The 20,243-nt window shown below is 47.3% G+C and overlaps 1 protein-coding gene across 1 annotated transcript in view; it reads right to left on the reverse strand.

Moving 5' to 3' along the window:
• Positions 1-20,243, reverse strand: part of LOC144789783 (matrix metalloproteinase-17-like) — a 184,089-nt gene that overhangs the window by 75,027 nt on the left and 88,819 nt on the right. Inside the window, exon 6 of the mRNA XM_078665354.1 lies at positions 19,313-19,403. Coding sequence (XP_078521480.1) covers positions 19,313-19,403 — 91 coding nt within the window. The remainder of the gene's footprint in view (positions 1-19,312; positions 19,404-20,243) is intronic.

The following is a 20,243-nucleotide window of genomic DNA, read 5'->3' on the forward strand; positions in this document are numbered from 1 at the left end:
GTCACGATGGCTTCATGTATCATGTGATGTAATATTATTAATGTGATGTGGTGCACTAACAGTACCGTGCGCATAGCTAATGTTTTCATTACATTAACATCGAATTGCAGTTCCTGTATATATATCTGCATTTGTGTGGTTTGAATAATTGTGTTAAAACATATATAATCATGTATTCATTTGAATACTACTCTGCATCTATATTGTACTAACAATAATCATGTATTTAAACATGTATTTAGATGCTTGCCACGTTACGTTGGCCAAGGGCCCTAAGCTTTTGGACTTCTTAATGTTTAACCTTCAATGTGAATGTTTGCTCTGCATGTAATGATTTTCTCTCCTCTGCAGGTGCACTTGTGTGATCTTATGAATAGAAAAAGGCACATTATGCAACAGAGACAGTGAGGCTCAAAAAGAGTATCTTTTGGCAAGGACCAGAAGCCTTCATGGACGAAGGGAGGACTACTATTTGTAGGGAGTTGTGAGATGGGAGGAATCTAAGGACGTTCTGATGTGTGGACCATAGGAAAGGATTTCCAAATGTAGTTGCCAAGTTTTACTATGTGAAGGTGGAACATTATGAGGCACGGGATAGTGATTTCTCGAAGGTTCTTTTGGGGGGATTTAATTGGAGATCACATTTCAGCTAGATTTAGATTCCCTTTAGACTTTGAGAGTTACAGACCTCTTTGCAACACCTCTGGTGTGGCTTCATGCTGCACAATTTTTCTTTCCTTTAGAGAACTTCTACAGACGTTCTACTATGCTGACACTTTTCTCTTTTAATGGATCTAATTAGGGTTTCCTCATTCAGTACTATTTAGAGTAGATTTAGATTAGGAGATTTAGATTTTCATCATGCATAACAGGCAATAGCACCACAAATGATATACAGATCATCCCATTATTTTCCTTATATTTTTCATTGCTATAATTGGATTTCTTGTATGCTTCATGTTGATGAGACTAAATGTTATCAGACTCAGTCAGCCAGTAGTTATTCGGTACTTTTACAATATATTCCTGAGACTGTCGGACTTTGAATTCGTAATAAATCCATACTTAATCCCATTTTCCGACTCATGGCCTCATTTTCAAAACAATTACGCAGCACGGCAACGCAAGTAATTTTTCTGTGCAGAGTTGCATCATTTTAAAAGCACAGGGCTGCGTCGTATTAACAATAATACAAAGCACCCATGGGCTTTCCCCTGCACTGGTGCACAATTGGCTGCCAGACACCAGTGCAGGCACCCTTGCGTCATGTTGCAAGGGTGCCTGTCTTGCAAGGATGATTGTTTTTGTGCAGGAAGGGGCACATGATATCCCCAGTAGAGCCATTCCTGGTTAACGGCCCTTCCTCGGCACAGGCATCAAAGTGGAGAGACTAGATAGAGCATTGGAGACTTACTTTGTGATTATAGACATTGATAACGCTAGACGATGCCCCATGCTCTTACATTTAGGAGGGCGAGCAATGCACAAGTTGGAAAATCAGTTTTGAAAGCTGGACCACCTTTCAAGTATGACATGCTGAAGCGAGCACCAACAGCCCTTTTTTTTTTTTTTTATTTGTTTTTATTGTTGCAACAGGTTATGACATGCGGCAATTTCAGGCAATAATAGGTGCGGCGTCAACATTCAGCCACATCCCATCAGAATCGCAACATTTTCTTTAATTACATAACAGTCAACATTCAGGTTTATAGATTGGAGTGTCAGAGGCATGCAGAAGAAGCATCATTTTTCGCAGTTGTGTTAGCACAGCGGACAGAATTATACAACCCACCGGTATTCCAACCATCGGCCCTGCCAGGAGGGCACGGGAAGTCTTAAGGTAGCCTGTACCCACGCCCCCTCACTACTCTCGCCTCTCACCCTCATTCCATATCGTCTTCCTCCTCTGAACTATCTATATCTTCTTCCTCCGGTAGCGGGTCACAAGGCTCCCCCCTGTACACGTTCCATGGCAACCATATTTTATTCCATTTACGTGGATTAGCCCTCTGCTGATACACCGCCCGCTCCATCATCATGAGCATGTCCATATTTCTGCTCCATTGTGCCAATGTTGGCGCCGCAGACGCCCCCCTATTTTTGCGCTATATCCCGCTTTGCTAGCACCATACCAATAATTACCCACTGGCGCCCATATAGTGTCAGGTTGGTCGTGTCCCATACATTTAACAGGCACATTCTGGGGTCAAGAGTAATCGGGAGCTGTAGAGTCTGTGCGACCGTGCGCGTCACTCGCCTCCAGTAGTCTACTATGATTGGACAGGACCACAGGGTATGAAACAGTGTTCCCTCTTCCCCACAGCCTCTTAAACAGTACGGGTGATCTGTCCTCTGGAGCTTGTGTAGGGTAGTTCGTGTGTAGTATACTCTGTGCAGTATCTTGAATTGTACCAATCGGAATTTTGCCGAAATTCCCGCTTCTCTAGGCGACGCCAGTGCGGCATTCCAGCTTGCCTCATCTAGGTCACCAATATCATCTTCCCATTTTTCTTTCAATTTTTGCAATGGGTCAGGCAGGTTGTTGACTAATTTGCGATATGTAAGGGAGGTAGCGCTGGCTTCCATGTAGTCGGTGAGTAATCGGTCCTCTAAAGGAGCCGATTCCGGGACCTTAGTGCCCGGTGTCAGTACAGCCAGCAATGCGTGTCTAATCTGTAGGTAGCGGTATGTTTCAGTAGTACTCAACTCATATTGCTCCCTCAGTGTATCAAATGGAACCACCCCCTCCCCGGTCCACATATCACCCACCGTGGAGATCCCGATATCATCCCACCGGTCGAAACCTTTATAGCGTCGTAGGTGTCCCAGTGACTTAGAATCCCACAAGGGTGTAAGTTGCGTGATCACCCCCCCCCCCATTTCAAATGAGATTGGGCTTTATGCCATAATGTTACAGTGTGCTTAGTCGGGCCGATCAGTTTCATCATCAGGCCTTTGTGATAAAGCGGGGCTAAAAGTGTGTTAGTGCCAAGCTGCCTTCTGTCTGCCAAATACGCCGGGTCCTCCTGCGGTGCGTGCACCCATTGGTTGATCACCTTGAGGTGCGCCGCCCAATAGTACAGTTCCAGGTTGGGGAGCGCAATCCCCCCACTGTACCAGTCTCTAACCATTTTCACCTGCGCGACCCTCGCCGGTCGAACTCCCCACAACAGGCCCGACAGCTGCCCTGCTATTTGTCTAAAGAAGGAAGGCGGGACCAACGCCGCCGTATTTTCCAAAACATAAAGGAACCGGGGCAGCGCCATCATCTTGAAAAGCGCCGCTCTGCCCAACAACGTTAGCGGGAGTGTCTTCCAGTGGCGCACATCCGCTTTCAGTCTGTCGAGTAGCGGTCTGAGATTCATATCCTGAAAGGTCACGTGGTCTCGTGTGATCTGAATCCCTAAGTATCTAAAGGAGACGGCCTCCACCAGCAAAGGGCAGTCCATCCCCAGGCGTGGCGGGGTTCCATGCAGCATGTAGAGCACTGATTTCCTCCAATTGATCCTGTAGCCGGAGGCAGTCCCCTGTCTCTCACACAGTGTCAATAATACCGGAATACCCTCCGCCGGGTCTGTTAGGTATATTAACATGTCATCAGCATATAATGACACTCTGTCCTCCCAGCCATCTCCCCATTGTATGCCCCGCAGTAGCTGAGTGGTCCTAATGATAGTTGCCAAGGGCTCCAGTACCAGGGCGAATAGAAGCGGTGAGAGTGGGCAACCCTGTCTCGTGCCCCTTGCTAACGAAATGATTCTTGAGGTGTGGCCATTCGCCGTGACTCGCGCCACAGGATTCTTATACAGTAGCCTAATCCATGCTATGAATTTTGGGCCGAAGCCCATGTGTTGTAGGACTGCAAAGAGGTACCGCCACTCTACCAAGTCAAACGCCATCCTGGCGTCCAATGAGAGGATTGCAGCGTCGCCTGTCAACAGTGGAGCCCTCGCCATAACACCATGCAGGCGCCTGAGGTTCATTGCTGTACTCCGGTGCGGCATAAATCCCGATTGATCTGGATGAATGAGGTGTCCAAGGTGGGGCAGCAGCCTGTTGGCCAATAATTTCGCCAAGATTTTGCTTTCGGCATTGAGGAGGGATATCGGCCGGTAGGAGCTGCATTCCTCAGGGGGCTTGCCAGGTTTCGGGATTGCCACGATAGTGGCCATGTACTGATCAGGCGGAAGACGTCCCTGTTCTAAACTGTCTACGTACATGTTGAGTAATGGTGTAGTAAGCGTCTCCGACATGGTTTTGTACCACTCAATCGGAATCCCATTGGGGCCCAAAGCTTTTCCTGAATGCAGCGCTGCGATAGCTGATTGCAGCTCCTCAGCCGTCAGGTCCGATTCTAGGTCTTCTACATTATCCTGCGACAGGGTGCGGGTGGGCACTCCCACGAGCGCTTTCTCCGCCATTGCCTGTGTAACCTCTATTTCAGGGGTATATACCTCCTGGAAGTGGTCAGCCAGGAGCTCGATTATCACGGCTGGGCGGGTGTGCATCGCCCCCGTAGAGTCTTTCAATTGCAAAATAGTCCTCTGTCCCTCTCGTTTCTTCTCTAGCCAGGCTAGGAGCTTGCTCGCCTTATCCCCTACATCGTATACCCTATTCGCTGTGTCTGCTATATTTTCAACCACTCTTCGGCGCAGAAGATCAGTATGACGCTGCTGACACAGCTGAAGAGTGTGCAGCGTGTCCCCGGTCGGGTCAGTCATATGATCCTCATTTGCCTTGGCGAGTCTGTCCTCTAAATCTAGCAGTTCCTGTTTCTGGGTACGCCTATATCTTGTTATAGTGGAAATGGCGTGACCTCGGAGAACCGTTTTGTATGCCTCCCACAGGAGCGTTGGGGACGAGACCGAGCCTGTGTTCTCTGCGAGGTAATACCTCGTCGCTGTTTTAAGCGCTTTGGTCACCTGTGGGATCCTAAGGTAACCCGGGAATATCGGGTATATACGTTGTTGGGACCGTTCCGGGCTGGAGAGAATCAGTGTCAATGGGGAGTGGTCCGAGACCCCCCTCGGTTTGATCTGTATGTCGTCGACAGCGAACAGCCCATGGCCCGGTGTCAGGAAATAGTCGATCCGCGACAGACTGCCATGGACCGCTGAGTGGTAAGTGTACTGTTGGGCAGTTGGGTGTAGGCGTCTCCAAAGGTCTATCAGGGATTGCGCCTCCAGGAAGTCATTTAGTCGGGAGGAACCTGGAGCCTGTGTCCGTGCCGGGAGCCTATCCAATGCATTGTGTGCCACTGCATTAAAATCTCCCCCTAATATGAGATCTCCTTCAGGGAGCTCTAACAGAAATTTCCCTAAGTCTGGGAGAGCTATCATGTGCAGCGCCGGTGGAATGTACACCGATACTACATTCAACTGTCTCCCCTCCCACTGTCCAACTGCCGCTGCGAAGCGCCCCTGCGTGTCTACCTTCGTGGATTGGAGTATAAATCTGGAGGAGCGATGTATTAGTATTCCTGTCCCACGGGACCCTCTAGTGAATTCCGAATGAGCGATCATACGGTAACCTTTCCTGTCTAGAGCACGTGTGGCTGTGCCTGTGAGGAGCGTTTTCTGCAGCAGGGCCAGGGCAGGGCTGAATCTCTTTATACTGTGTAATACTAAACCTCGTTTGACCTTATCCCCCAGACCTCTCACATTCCAGGACAAAAGGTGCAGAGGTGTCACTGGCCCCGTCCCAGGTACCCCCCTCCCATCGTCATCCCGTGTGTTGTGCGCCATGGCTTCTGTGGGTGAAAGTATCTATGTACCATAGGAAACTCGATCTAGCACCTTGACAGGAGCTCGCCATACTTTGTGTGTGTGCCTCGCGATTCCAATCTACACCTGTGGAACAATTCGAAAAAAACAAACCCCCCCCACTCCCAACTCCCCCCCTCCCTGCCCCCCTGCTAGACGGACCCAGAACTGCCCGCCCCCCCAACTTAGCAGAGTGCCTGACCCAAATCCCAAACACAGTACTTGCTCGTTGGGGTGAAGGACTCTCCGGAGTCGGCGGCCTCCTTCCATGTCCACGGAGGACCTCCGTCCAGGACCCCTGACGGCCCGCCCGGCCAACGTTGCATGGAGTCTATTCTATCAAAACCCAGGAAGTCATTGTTCGTCGGTATTCTCAGTTTCGTGAGCCTCGCTCATGGGGGAATGTGGACCTGTGTCCCCACCGGATGCTTGGGAGCCTGAACGGAATCCATTAGCGCGATGCTTGTTGGGTCTAGTGGAGCGGCGAGGCAGGCCCGTCTGTCTCCATCCTTCTAGCCAGTCGTGTGCCGCCTCTGGAGTGTCGAAAAACCAAGTTTTGTTGTCCACCACGACTCTCAATTTGGCTGGGAATAGCATGGCATAGGGAAGTTCTCTCGCCCTAAGTTCCTTCTTGACTTCAAAGAATGTTCTCCTCCTGCGTGCGACCTCTGCCGTATAGTCTGGAAAGAACGCCAAGGTCGAATTTTGAATTTTAACTGGGGGAGTATTTCGTGCCGCTTGCAAGATCGCGTCCCTGTCCCTAAAATTGAAGAGTCGTGCAATGATCGGCCGTGGGGCTACGCCTTGCTTCGGACGTCCTCCCGGGACCCGATGCGCTCTTTCCACTGAAAAGAAGGCGGAAAGACCCTTGGGTTTGAGTTCTTGTACGATCAGTTTTTCCACATAAAGGTCCATCGCCCTCGTGTCTTCCGACTCCGGAACGCCTACAATGCGGATGTTGTTCCGTCTCGAGCGCCCTTCTTGCTCGTCCAGCTTTTCCCGCAAATCTCTATTTTCTTTCGAGATCCGTTCCACACTAATCTGGAGCTCCGAGACATCCTCCACTAAAGATTTGGTCACGATCTCCATCGAGGAAACTTTTTCGGACATCTTGTGGAAGTCGGCTCTTATTAGTGTTATTTCTGTCGAGATCGATCCCACCGTCGCCTGTACTTGTGTCAGAGCTCGCATTATGTCCTCCAGGGTCGCCTTCCTGCCTCCCGCCGGATCAGTTGTCTTACTCGCCTGCGCTTTAGCGTCTGGCGGGGAAGAGGTCGTTTTGTCATATGCATACCTCTCAAGTCGCGACTGCGTGCTGCCTCCCTTCGGCCCTTTGCCTGCCATGGCAGCTGACGTTGCAATAAGGTGGTCGCTGTGGATAAAGGTCTCAGAAAGGTGAGTCCCCCCAGAAAGAGTCTCGGTGGAGGCTCGCCACTGCGGCAGTAGCTCCTGGACGTGGCTGGGCCTATCTGGTGTGTGAGGGAGCCAAAATCTTCGTCCTCGTCTCTTAGCCCGCCGGCGAGTCGAGCAGGCGACGCTGTGTCGCTGCGTGGTCCGCCTGGCCCACAGACCCGCGTCGCTGAAGGAGTGGATGCAGCCCGCGGCCGGGGTGGCGTACGGGAGTAACGCCTCGGCGGTCGCTTTTATTGGTCCTCTGTTAGTCCCTGGATGGCCGGCGCTGTCCCCGATGTCTCCAAGTCCCAGCCGGGCTTACTTCAGCCGCACTCAGGGAGGCACCCACTGACCTGCAGAGTCACTGGGAATATATCGATGCCCAGTAGCGGAGTAGGACCCCCCTCTACAATGTCGGGGGTCCGACTGTACCGCGTCCCCGCAGTCTAGTGTAAAACAGTGTGGGCGCCCAAGATGACCGGATCCCCTGCTCAGAGAAATGTTCGTGGGGCAAATTCTGCGGTGGATTCGCTCTCCGGTGTGCCAATGGCCGCCCCTGTGTCACTCCTCGAGATGTTGGCGTTCCGCGTGCCAGGCCCCCTGTGGCCCGATCGATGGCAGCCCCCGACCCTTGTGTGCCAGACAGGGTGCCGCGTTACTCTCCGCGGCACCCCCGCAGGTCTGTGTCTCAGTTCCTCCGGTGATCGGGGGCAAGATGGCGGCCCCGGGCCCAGATGGACGGGTCCGGCCGCCGCTGTGCAGAGGCCTGGCCCGTTTCCCGCACTCACCGGGCAGCAGGCAATGGCGATTAGTCTCTCGGGCACTGGTGGCAGATGCTCCGGCCGTCGCGTGAGGCTGCGATCCCCTCTCGTTTCCGGTGCTCCGTAGCGAGCAACCGCTTCCGGCTCCTTCACGCCCAGCCCGCCGCACTTCCTGTCGGCCCTTGTATTTCAGGCAGGTCTCCGGCTCCAGTTTTGTTCGGCGGCCTGAGCGGGCTACACGTCTAACTTCGCTTCCCGCAGTCGGATTTTCAGTCTGGTTGCTGTCGGGCGCGCCGCCCGGCCCCGGGTTTCAGTCCCTACCCGCAGGGTGATATTTGGGATCGGATAATTGATCGGATCTGTCCGGAGGCCGCTTCAAACGCGGAGCTCTCCCTCTAAGCTGCCGCCATCTCAGGCTGCTAGCCACGCCCCCCCCCAACAGCCCTTTTTGAACCGTTAGCAAACCCTGACTATGAACGTTTTTTGCTGTGTTAGGCCATGCAATTACTAGATGAATCTGTCAACACTTTCTACACTCACCTGAGAGAGTTAGCCAGCACCTGTACACTAGCGGATGCAAACAACTAAATCCGAGCTCAGTTCATTCAGGGTTGTTCCTCAACGAAATTATGAGAGAACATTCCCTAAGTTCCAGGAATGCCATTGGCTGACCATGGGTATGTCAAAGGAACTGTCCAAGGTGCGAGTCGCACACATGGAGGCAGCATTACAGCACCCGATCAAGACAGAACCAGTCAATGCCGTTGTTGCTAATACCCCGGATAAGAGGAAGACGCGGAATAAACTAATGTCTGCACCTAAGACATGCTCTGGATGTGGAGGGCTTTACCCCGACCAGGGACCTTGCCCAGCAAAAGGAAAGTCACTGAATCCCTAGCAAAGGTGTGTCATTCCTCGGCGACCCCCAAAGGTCAAAGACCCAAACCGGACAATGCCTTACTAGCATCAGACATTCCAGCAGAGGAAGTGGGCATGGACAATGATGATATTGAGGGGGCGGTCCATGTGATACAAGCCATGCAACCAGAGGGATGCCCATGAAAACACATCCCAAAGTGCAATATATGCCTGGGGGGTCATCAAGTGCAGGTACTGATTGAAACGGGAGCCTCCATCAACATCATGGCCCAGGATGTTGCTGAGCTGCCAAAAAGCAGACCGCCTTCAACTCATCACTTTTGCCCTCAGTATACACCAAGAAAAATGGATGACTTGTTAACTCAGTTCGCATTGCTGTTCGAGGGCATAGGGTGTTTGAAAGACTGCTTGATACTCTTACGTTTCAATGATTTGATCCAGCTGATAGCTCTGAAGCATAAACGAGTGGCGTTCCACCGCAGGCCAAAAGTGGAAGAGGAACTATTCAAGCTGGAACAGGCAAATATCATCAATAATGTTGATGGCCTGACTCCCTGGGTGTCCCCAGTTGTATTAGCATGCAAACCTAAACAACCCAGAGAGGTTTGAATATGCGTGGACATGCGCCTACCTAAACTGACTATCAAACGGAAGCAGAATCTGACTCCCACGGTGGATGATATCATGCCTGGAGTGAGTTGCTCAAAGTGTTTTTCAGAAATGGACTTTAGAGCTGGTTATCACCAACTGATGTTGGACCCAAAATCCTGAGCCATCACCACTTTCTCCACCCACATGGGCCTGAGGAGATATAAACATCTTGGAGTCTCTAACGCCACTAAGGTCTTTCAGGACACCATCAGGGGTGTACTTGCTGGCCCAGAGGGAGACATTAATGTCAGTGATGGCATACTTACAATCCCGGGGAGTCCGCCACAGGAAGGTTACACCCTGCTGGCCGCAAGCGAATGGAGAAGCGGAGCACTTAATGCTCACTCTAAATAAGGTACTTAGAATCTCTTTGGCTAATGAACAGAACGTGGACTTCGCCCTCTCTGCTTTTCTGAGGGAGTATCGTTTGACTCCTCACTCTACCACTCATGTCAGTCCAAGTTCTCTATGCATGAATCGCACAGTCGGTGATGTAATTCCGCACCTAGACGGTCCGTCAGCAAGGCAAGAACCGGTTGCAGACAGATTACAGAAGCCCCGAATAAGGAATGAAAACAAGTCCTGAACTCCCAGAGACAAACAGAGTTCCATCAAAGTGGGTGACCTGGTGATGGTAAGGAATAGACACTTCTGGAAAAGGTTCATGCTACCTTTCTGAGCTAGATCCGAGGAAGGTGCCAACCGTGAACAGAACCATGATCACGGCGCGACGAGCTGAATCGACCATCACCAGGAATGTCTCATTTTTCAAGATTTATCAAACTCTTGTGAACAGACCCATGATGGATCCAGGTGCACTGTTTGAAGTGGAAGTGCCATCTGAGAAAGAGCTATCACCAGTTAGTCATCCTTCCCCACTCAAATCAACGGGGTCGTTGCCCTAGCTCCCTGAGGCCGGTAGGAGTTGCCCCCCGGAATTATGCTCACCTGGGCCATCTGCTATAGATGCCTCACCACCGCCTGTTGTGCCAAATGAGCCAAGCGGAGATGCCAGTCGCCAAGGGACAGACAGATACAATCTTCAATCTCACCCAGCGAGGTCATCACGTTTGAAGGATTTTCTGTTGCATTGAACACCTGATTTTGATGTCTGTTACACTCTCTCTCTCTTTTTCTTTCTGCATGTTGTATTCTTATCATTGGTAAAGGAGAAATGTTATGTTCACGTTGGTGGTTTGACCCCACTATGCTAACCCCAGGAGGGATGTTTTGTTAACCCTCCCGGTCGAATCCCGATGGTCACGGCCATCATGTGGGAATAAAAAAATGGGCCTGAGACATGACCTCATGGCCATAAAGTACGCCTGTATAGAGTGTGCTCTTATTTTCACGAATGACGCTGCGCAGTTACTAGCAGTAAAACCAGGCCGCTGTACAAGTGTGGCACCCAACTAGTGGCAGGAAGAGGGAGAGAGAGAGGGAGGTAGTGAGAGAGAGAGAGAGAGAGAGAGAGAGAGAGAGAGAGAGAGAGAGAGAGAGAGAGAGAGAGAGAGAGAGAGAGAGAGAGAGAGAGAGAGAGAGAGAGTTTTAGCAAAACAGGTTTCGTGGCCAGTGCACAAAATATAACAACATCACAATAAACATTGTTACCTTTACTCACACAAATCTGCGTTCATAAAGTGGCAATGTTTATGGTGGAAGTGCAATGGTGTGGTGTTCTGCTACTGCCTTATGCTTCACCAACACATGCTTAAAATAAAAACAAAATATAAGGCTGATCTTCAATTACCTTTCAATTTACTGCCTTTATAACACTTGAAAAACAACGTGGTATCTTCCTCACCAGAGAAGTGTGAAAATGACTAAGAAAATCAAAACAGAAAGATCATTAATGCCCGTCACCTGAAGGATCCATGGAACTATAGACATGACTGACAAATATTTTTTTCCACGTCCCCAACTCGTTCGGATAAACTTCACGTAATAAACAAAGTGTAACTTAACAGCTTTCTTACTGTTTTGACAAGCTAAATGAAGTGGAAACACCAGAACCAACGTAATTATAGAGAATTCAGTCACTAAAGCACTGCAAAGAAAACCAGGAAGGACAGCAGCAATAACAGGAGGGAGGGGGTGGTCTGCGTGCGAGGAGGTCACAGATGGCCAGAGATGGCCAACCAAAAGAAACAATTGGTGATATCCTGTGGGAGGGAACCAAGCACCCAAAGGCGGGACAGACTTACAATATTGACCACCCACAGTAAAGGAATTTCCAAACGGCAGGCCAAACAACCAACCAGAAGTACTGGGCGGAGCTTAAATCTTAAAGATCATATTCTGAATACAGCATGTCTCAAAGAGACAGCTCAAGCTCTGGCTCAGCGAGACCTAACAAACTCTATACAGTTGTGCGTTTGGGCGGGAGTGGGGGGAATGAGGGTTGGTATTACTGTGGACATAGAGAGCAATGTGGTGGCGGCATCCAAAGCCCTGGGAAATCGTTATCCATCTGTATAACAACAGAGACCACTTAGCAAAAGGATTGTTTGTTTCACGATCTGGCCAGCAGATGGCAGAACATGCAAGCGGACGGTTTTACTAAGGCTCTTACATTGAAGAAACGTAGGTGCGCAAATGCTTTTTTATTTATTTATTTATGTTTTTGGGGTGGGGGAATTAGCCCATGGCACTTGCCCCCTACCCCAGTTTATTATCTGTAGCAGGACCGCAGCTCTTAATTGCCCGCACCCTCTCTTTGCCCTCATGCTATCCTCCCGTAGGTTTTTCGAAAACTGTTGCTGATTCTTTAGGTCTTGAACTGTTTGTTTTCGAAGACCCATTATCTATGATATACTGTACATAGACTTCGCTTTGGGTCAGACCATAGCTCATAACTAGGTAGCTTCCTTGTCTATCCCAATTCCCTGGTTCTTACTCGATTGCTTTCCACCCTGACCTTGTTTTTGATTCGCTTTCCTGGAGCATAGCTTCTTTACAATTCTTTTGACTGGCTGACGTATAGATGTGATGTCACATAACAATACTCTAAATTTTTCATATTATTTTTTCCTTTTTGCAAGGATCTGGTAGCTAAAGATTCATTCTTGGCCTCTTGCTTTTTGGCATTTTCCCCAGCTCTGTCAACCTTCCACCTCTTCCTGCCCCCATGTCGCCATCCTTCTGCCTCCTGCCTTGCATTGCAAGGTTCTCTTACCCTTACGGTCCTAGCTCCTCGCATTCTTTTCTACTTTTTTAAAAAAAACTTTAAAAAAGGGATTTTTTACGATGGCCCAGGTGCTGCCATTGGCCAGCTCTCATCTCTACCATTGAGCAGCATTTTACAAGCGCTTTTTTTAAAACACTATGTAAGACAGACACCCACCATTTCTTTCACTGTAGTAAAAATCCCTGTAGCTGGTGACAGTGGGCCCGATTCACAGAATAAACTTAAGACACAATCCTAAACTTACTACTATTTTGGTATTCACAGAATGCACTTACTACTTTTGGCATTCACAGAATGAATTTACTACTTTTGGTATTCACAGAAGTTAGGATTTTGTCTTAAGACTGTCTTAAGTTTGTCAAAGACAAAATCCTAACTTCTGTGAATACCAAAAGTAGTAAGTCCATTCTGTGAATGCCAAAAGTAGTAAGTGCATTCTGTGAATACCAAAATAGTAGTAAGTTTAGGATTGAGTCTTAAGTTCATTCTGTGAATCGGGCCCAGTGTGTGTAAGCAAATATGCAGTGGCAGATCTAGGGATTTAAAAAGTGAGACCTATTGGTTTTGCCAGTGTTTGTTCCTTTCCTAATACTGATAAAACCCAGTTCATTATAGGTACAACCTTTAATGTGAATGTCATATTTAACTTCTTATTCTCCTCCTAACAAGTCCCACCTCTTGCATTTCCTATATCTAATTTGATGTACCTACAAAACACTTTTTAATGGTCAGATTACCTCATGATTACTTCTCAGGAAATGTAAGAAAATAAAGGTAGTTTGATTCAAAATAATTGCGAATTCACAAAAATTCTGTGACCATTAAAACGTGGAAGTCCACAAGCCAAAGAGGACAGATGGAAGTGTTGCCAAAACCAGAGAGTGTTCTATCAAGAGACTGCTGGCCATTTCAAAAATTACAAGCTCACTTGCCATACCATTCTGTATGTCACGCTAGAAGCTACCACAACTTTTGGGAGCTACCTCAATCTTTGTAAACTACCTCAAGCTTTGGGAGCTGTCTCAAGCTTTGGGAGTTCCCTCAAGCTTTGGGAGCTATCTCAAGCCTTGGGAGCTACCTCAAGCTTTGGGAGCTACCTCAAGCTTTGGGAGCTAACTCAAGCATTGGGAGCTACAACTAGCTTCGGGAGCTATCGCAAGCTTTGAGCTATCTCAAGCTTTGGGAGCTATCTCAAGCTTTGGGAGCTACCTTAAGGTTTGGGAGCTATCTCAAGCTTTAGGAGCTATCTCAAGCTTTGGGAGCTACCTTAAGGTTTGGGAGCTATCTCAAGCTTTGGGAGCGACCTCTAGCTTTGGGAGCCAGATTAAGGTTTAGGAGCGATCTAAAGCTTTGAGAGCAACCTCTAGCTTTGGGAGCTACCTCTAGCTTTGAGAGCTACCTCAAACGTTTAAAGTGTGCCACATCTACACACAGGGGCAAATGCTGGGGTGGGGGCCTGCTATGGATAAAAGACGTCTGCTCAGCATTCACATATTATCTGAATAATCATAGAGGGTACATTTGTGTATAGTGAACCTAAGTCAGGATCCATAAATCAAGCTTGCTTTGGCCATCCTTGATCTGCATTGGACACTCCTGCCCGGGGCCATAGGTTTATGCCTGTCTCCATTAATAAACTAATTATCTGGGCCAGACCAACCATCCTTTCATTCACTACAACTGCTACACCGCTCCTACAAACTAAGCTCCTGATGATCTGCGTTAACTTAAGATCCTGCCCCGGATGAGCTGCACCGCAGCAGGAGATGGGGTCGATTCTCCCCCTCTCCAGAGTCCCATATGTGAGGCAGGCCTGATAAACTCTAGAGAACAGAGCTTCAGGTAGGGTAGCAGGAATTCAGGAATAGGAACACTTAACAACCAAAGAATCACACTTTCAAACAGTGGTACAAAACCCTAGACAGAGCAGGTATTGCTGATAACCCTTGAAAACACCTGCATCTCCTGATGCAGTTGAATGTAAAAGTGGTCAGTGTCTTTACTCTTCTGTATAACATACCATCTGTTCTACCATGCGCTATCTCTGTGCATTACTCACCCAAAACATACTCATCTACTTAACACTACGTAGCGTGCCCCACATACGAAAGAGAGGATGTGGATAAAATCCATGGCACCAGATATGATACATGCAGAAAAAAATACTTCAAACTGCTTCACTGACATGAAACTCCCTAAGGCGAGTGATGCTTGGACTCAAGAGGGAGCAGCACGCTTCCTCAGTTCCTTGACAGTTTCTTTCTAGTGAGTGCTCACAATTTCAGCTGCTTTCTCTTTGAATCAACCTGGCAGTGCCACATGCATTTACCATAGTGTAGAGAGCCGGTGACCCCTGAGGAGAGGCTTATAGGACTAGCCGACGGTTTTGTGGCATTAAGGCATGCAAAGAAAGTTAAGCACACTGCAATAAGTTCATCATTGCCATCTGTAGTCTTCCATCTGTTGGCATCCGTTCATCGAAAGCAGCTAAGAACTGTTTAGGACTTTATTTTTCTTTTGCAGAGTTTATATAGCGCGAACTAGACCCGAACCGAATCAGGTATCAGAGCGCTTTACATAGCACCAGTTACGTTACATGAGGACACACTTTCAATTTTTTTTTTTTTAGGCACGGGGAGATTAAGTGATTTGCCCAGAATCACAGGAGGTTGTTGGCGTCGTTACCGAGGCTCGAACCCAGATCCCCAGGTCAGAGGTCGAGCGCCTTAGCCGTTAGGCCAACTCCTCTCCCCTTAGTAATAGACTTAGTACTATAGCGTGGCCCAGTCATGTTTATACATTTCTTAAACGTTGTAGCTGACTTTCTGTCTTTTTATTGTCAAAATGATGGCTCTGTGAATGTTTACACACTAATCATTGCGCCCCGAGTTCCAATCACTTTTTAATGCTTCTTTTATCAAAACATTACTCTACCTTCTTCTCATTTAATTAACTGCCATCAGTCAAGCCTATTTTGCTAGCAGCATTATTTGAGCACTGCAAATCATAAGGAGTTTGGCTGGGCTTCTAAGCTGTTTTACATTTGGGAACATTTTGCTAACAACTTCTGTTCATGAGTGTGACTTGGCACTCTTTCAAGTGTTGTTTGAAGGCTGCTCTCCAGACATAGCTTTTGTGTAAAGTGATGCTTATAGCATTCAGCACCAGAACTAGGTCTGAGAAGAAGTAGTCAGAACATGGGCCCATAATATGAGATGTCAGCAGCTGGCTCTCATCAGCCTTCTTGAAGCAGCAATCACTGACAGGCAACAGGGAGCCTAGAAATGTCCTCACCTTGAACAGCATTAACCACAATCCCACCCCTCACCCCTACCACACACCACATGGCAGGGCCCTGTGGTTATCAGCAGCACTTACTAGCAACATCTTCATGGAATTTCTAAGGCAAAAACTGTCACCGCACCCTCCTCACTTCCGTGTCTGGTTCTCCGTCATACGGTCAATCCACTTCCACTGTCTGCGAAATGTCCTCACTCTCCATCTAGTGTCATACTAAACCAAGGGAACCCTAATGGGTCCCACCACCTTCAGGGCTCAGACTCAAACACACAGTCCTCCTACCATACACATGCCACATGCTCTCTCTACATGCACTCAACATGCACCAGGGATGCTAGTGCCGGCTTCTGGGTCTCACAAAACGACAGAACTTTACACGAAAGAGGCCAGTGCATCACACTAGCTATGAAAAAGGGCAAAAGGTTTTATTCAGAGAAAAAGTCTGGTCACATTATGGAATAATAAAAAATGGTATAAAGCAATTACTGCTTTGCCTGATACTGCTGTTACAGGGATAGTACTTCACTGTTTCCTGATAGGGCACACTTGTATTGAAACTCCTGCTATGTCCATCTATTTGCATTGGGTCATTATTATACACTACCAACCCTGAGCTGGTCAGCTGCGCTTTGGGAGGCAGCCGTCCAGAGGCAACCTAGCAGGAGACAGAGCATTCACCAGTCCAGAACCTAATATAGCACTATCTCACATGCAAATAATGCTGTTTCTTTCTACAGTTCTGCCTCCCTAGATTGAATAATATCTCAAAAGGACACCTCTATATTCCTAAAACCCTGCATTATATATTGACCCTGTCTTAAAACGTCTGATTTTGACCTCTCCTTGTTTTGGTCTAATGACCCTCTCCTTTGCTCGATCTTTTGCATGCTTCCTATCTTGGAGCAACGCCTACAATAAATTGCATGCATGTTTGCCTCAATCGCCTAATGTATTTCTATCTGTCCGAATGTTGGCTCATTTTGGTTTTTTCGAATGTCCCTCTCCTTACTGTCCATCGTCTGCATGCCTTGTCTCTCACAGTGCAGTCTACTCTTACTCATGTGCATGCTTGCCATAATCTCTATCACTAAATTTCTCCAAAATGCCCACACTTCATTTCATATTCCCACCCTCTTCTCTGAAACCGTATCCCTGCTATGTAACAATACCTAATCTGTTAATCCCACCCATCATTTGTTTGAGTTTACGTAGCCACCCTCCTGCCCCCACTAATGACCACAGCTAACCCGGATCACAAAGAAACCGGAGCAAATGTATGGAATGGTTCGCTTGAGAGCACAAGAGTAATGCCAATCCCTCACCATTGGGTGAAGGACTGTGTCCTGCTACATCCTACAAAGGGAGGAGCCACTGGCATGACAGAGGACAAGACAAAACTGAGGTTTATTGTACTTATAGTGAGCTTCCTTAACACTCAATCCAGCTGTTCAAAAGCAGATGTTCCACACGGCTCTCTAGAGGACTTTTGGCTCTCCTTTTGTTATCATGGCCAAAACTAAAGGTCTAGTCAACAAGTCTACCAGGTAATAAAGACTATGAGGTTCAGATGAAATCAGATATGTACTTGGCAAACTTTTACTAAATATCTGCCAGATAAATGGCTCCTGCTTTGCCCTCCCACAGTGCTTGTTCATCTGGGCTGCCAGTTTCAAAAGGTGAGTTTGTGGGCATTTTCAGGGGGTTCAGCAACAGGTATTGCCAAATAACTTAGTCGATGAGGATCGCTCTTGTAATAAAATTATGTTTGAGCTAATGCTCAGAACATCTTTTCACCGTTCCTGATTCCCCTACCAAAGAATTGTCATCAACCCAAATGAATGAGCTGTGCCTAGAAGTGGTCAATGTTAGGAGCTGTAAAAATTGTAAGCACATTTACTCAGAGACATTAGCATCTGAAATATTTATGCAATGATGGCAACTATCAGGTTTTTTGTCCTACATTTATTTTAAACTCAAATTTCAGTACAAACAGGCATTCACACACTATTGGGATATGATTCAAGGCGTGCTACATCAGCTCTCCTTCGCTTCACTCCTTCACTGTTCTTAAATTCTGAACACAAAGATCACTGCCTTTCTTCAGGATAACCTTCCAGCACAACAAAAAAATACCTTTTCTCTAGAGGGTGGTTGAGTAAGATGCATCACAGCATGACTGAGAAGCATAATTGTACACTACTCCTCCATCTTGTTAATAAATAATGACCAGGCTGATGGAGTTCAAGGATCCACTGTTAGCTGCCAAACTGAGTCCCGAGGGGGCGCCCAAACTGGAGCACCCTATTCTTCTGTCAATGCAGCTGACATGGCAGTCTGTCCTCTCGCATACTACAACTGGGGATGTATGATATTAAAACGCATGCTTTTACATCGCATGCTTTTACATTGCGGTTTTTACAACGCATGCTGTTACAACGCATAGCGCTTTGGGGTGCTGGATAGTAAATAGTTTAATTTACTATTTCAACTCCAGTCCCCGTGGATAGTAGGGAAGGTGTTGGATAGTAAATTAAATCTATTCCCTATCCTAGAGCGCCCCCCAGCGCAATGCGTTGTAATGGTTTGCGTTGTAAAAGTTGTGATGTAAAAGCACTGCGTGGTAAAAGTTGCGTTGTAAAGGATGTTTCCCTACAACTGGCAATCTTAACATCTGTTTCATGGGAAAACAATAGAAACATCCTTTCTGGGACCCCTTACAACTTCCAAGCACTCCACTTGGTTCTTATCATCCCCAGAGAGGATGCAAAACATGTCCTATCATCTGTAATTTTGGCCCCCAACCTGGTAGGAATTAAACCTCTGAGCCTGGAACCTCGCGGCACATTCAAGTGCACTAGCAAGACTCAGTGTGCAACAACAATAATAAAAATATGACAATCCAGGACCATGATTGGGGTTTTCTCCTCCCCCACTTCAAAACCTCAGAACTTTCACCATAAGGGTCACCGGGCAGCAGACATTTCAACTTAGCTATGACACACATCAAGATGCCTAAAGGCGTCATTAAATTCTCCAGGAACGACCGAGTACAGTATCATGGAAGAGTACCCTAAAGATAAGATGTTCAGGCAGGAGGCTTCACTGGGGTCATTGGGGCTATCATAAAACCCTGAGAGCCCAACAGAGTGAGATTGACAGACACAAATCAACGTTGAGAAAAACAATGGAGCAATCCGTACCGTGATGAATGGCAATCTACACCAGGTCTGTTGCTAAACTCCCCTCTCCTTCCTTAATGTCTCAGTCTTCACTCTTCCTTCTTCCTCATCCCTCTCAATGTATCATTTTATCTTGCTTTACATCACCTTCACTCCTCCCTCTTACCCTTACTGGCAGTCTGTTCTGCTCCCTTTGCTCACCTTGTCGTTGGGCGCTCTCGTGGCAACGCTGGCAGGTCGGGGAGGAGGGAGGTCGCCTCAGGTTGCAGTGTTGAGTCAGGATCTCTGCTCCCTGGAAGGAGAAAATATGTTGTGTCTTTTGCTAAAATCAGAGGACTGCCCAATGATACTCAAAATATGCAATATTTCATTAGCTGACTGTCAGATCTTCTGTCTCGGAATCCATGGCCCTATCAGAAAGCTAATGTGCCCTTTCTTGCACAGCCTGTTAATCCGCTAGCTTTAAGGGTCAAGATCACGAATTGTCTATCAGTTTCACTTTCTAAAAACCAAATGTGGAATCAGCATCTGGTTGGTTCTTTATATTGCCTTGATGTGTCCCGATCTAGTTTATACATAAACATAGTGTTGGGCCCGATTCACAGAATGAACTTAAGACTCAATCCTAAACTTACTACTATTTTGGTATTCACAGAATGCACTTACTACTTTTGGCATTCACAGAATGAACTTACTACTTTTGGTATTCACAGAAGTTAGGATTTTGTCTGAAATTTGTCTTAAGACAAACTTAAGACAGACTTAGGACAGACTTAAGACAAACTTAAGACAGACTTAAGACAAACTTAAGACAGACTTAGGACAAACTTAAGACAGACTTAGACAGACTTAAGACAGACTTAAGACAAAATCCTAACTTAAGTCTGTCTTAAGTCTGTCTTAAGTTTTCTTAAGACAAACTTAAGACAAAATCCTAACTTCTGTGAATACCAAAAGTAGTAGTAAGTTTAGGATTGAGTCTTAAATTCATTCTGTGAATGTCAAAAGTAGTAAGTGCATTCTGTGAATACCAAAATAGTAGTAAGTTTAGGATTGAGTCTTAAGTTCATTATGTGAATCGGGCCCAGTGTTATGTCCTGTCAGAATAACCTATAGAACCCTTAAATCCTAC

This window comes from Lissotriton helveticus, chromosome 1_1, assembly GCF_964261635.1.
Source record: "Lissotriton helveticus chromosome 1_1, aLisHel1.1, whole genome shotgun sequence".
Classification (NCBI taxonomy): domain Eukaryota; kingdom Metazoa; phylum Chordata; class Amphibia; order Caudata; family Salamandridae; genus Lissotriton; species Lissotriton helveticus.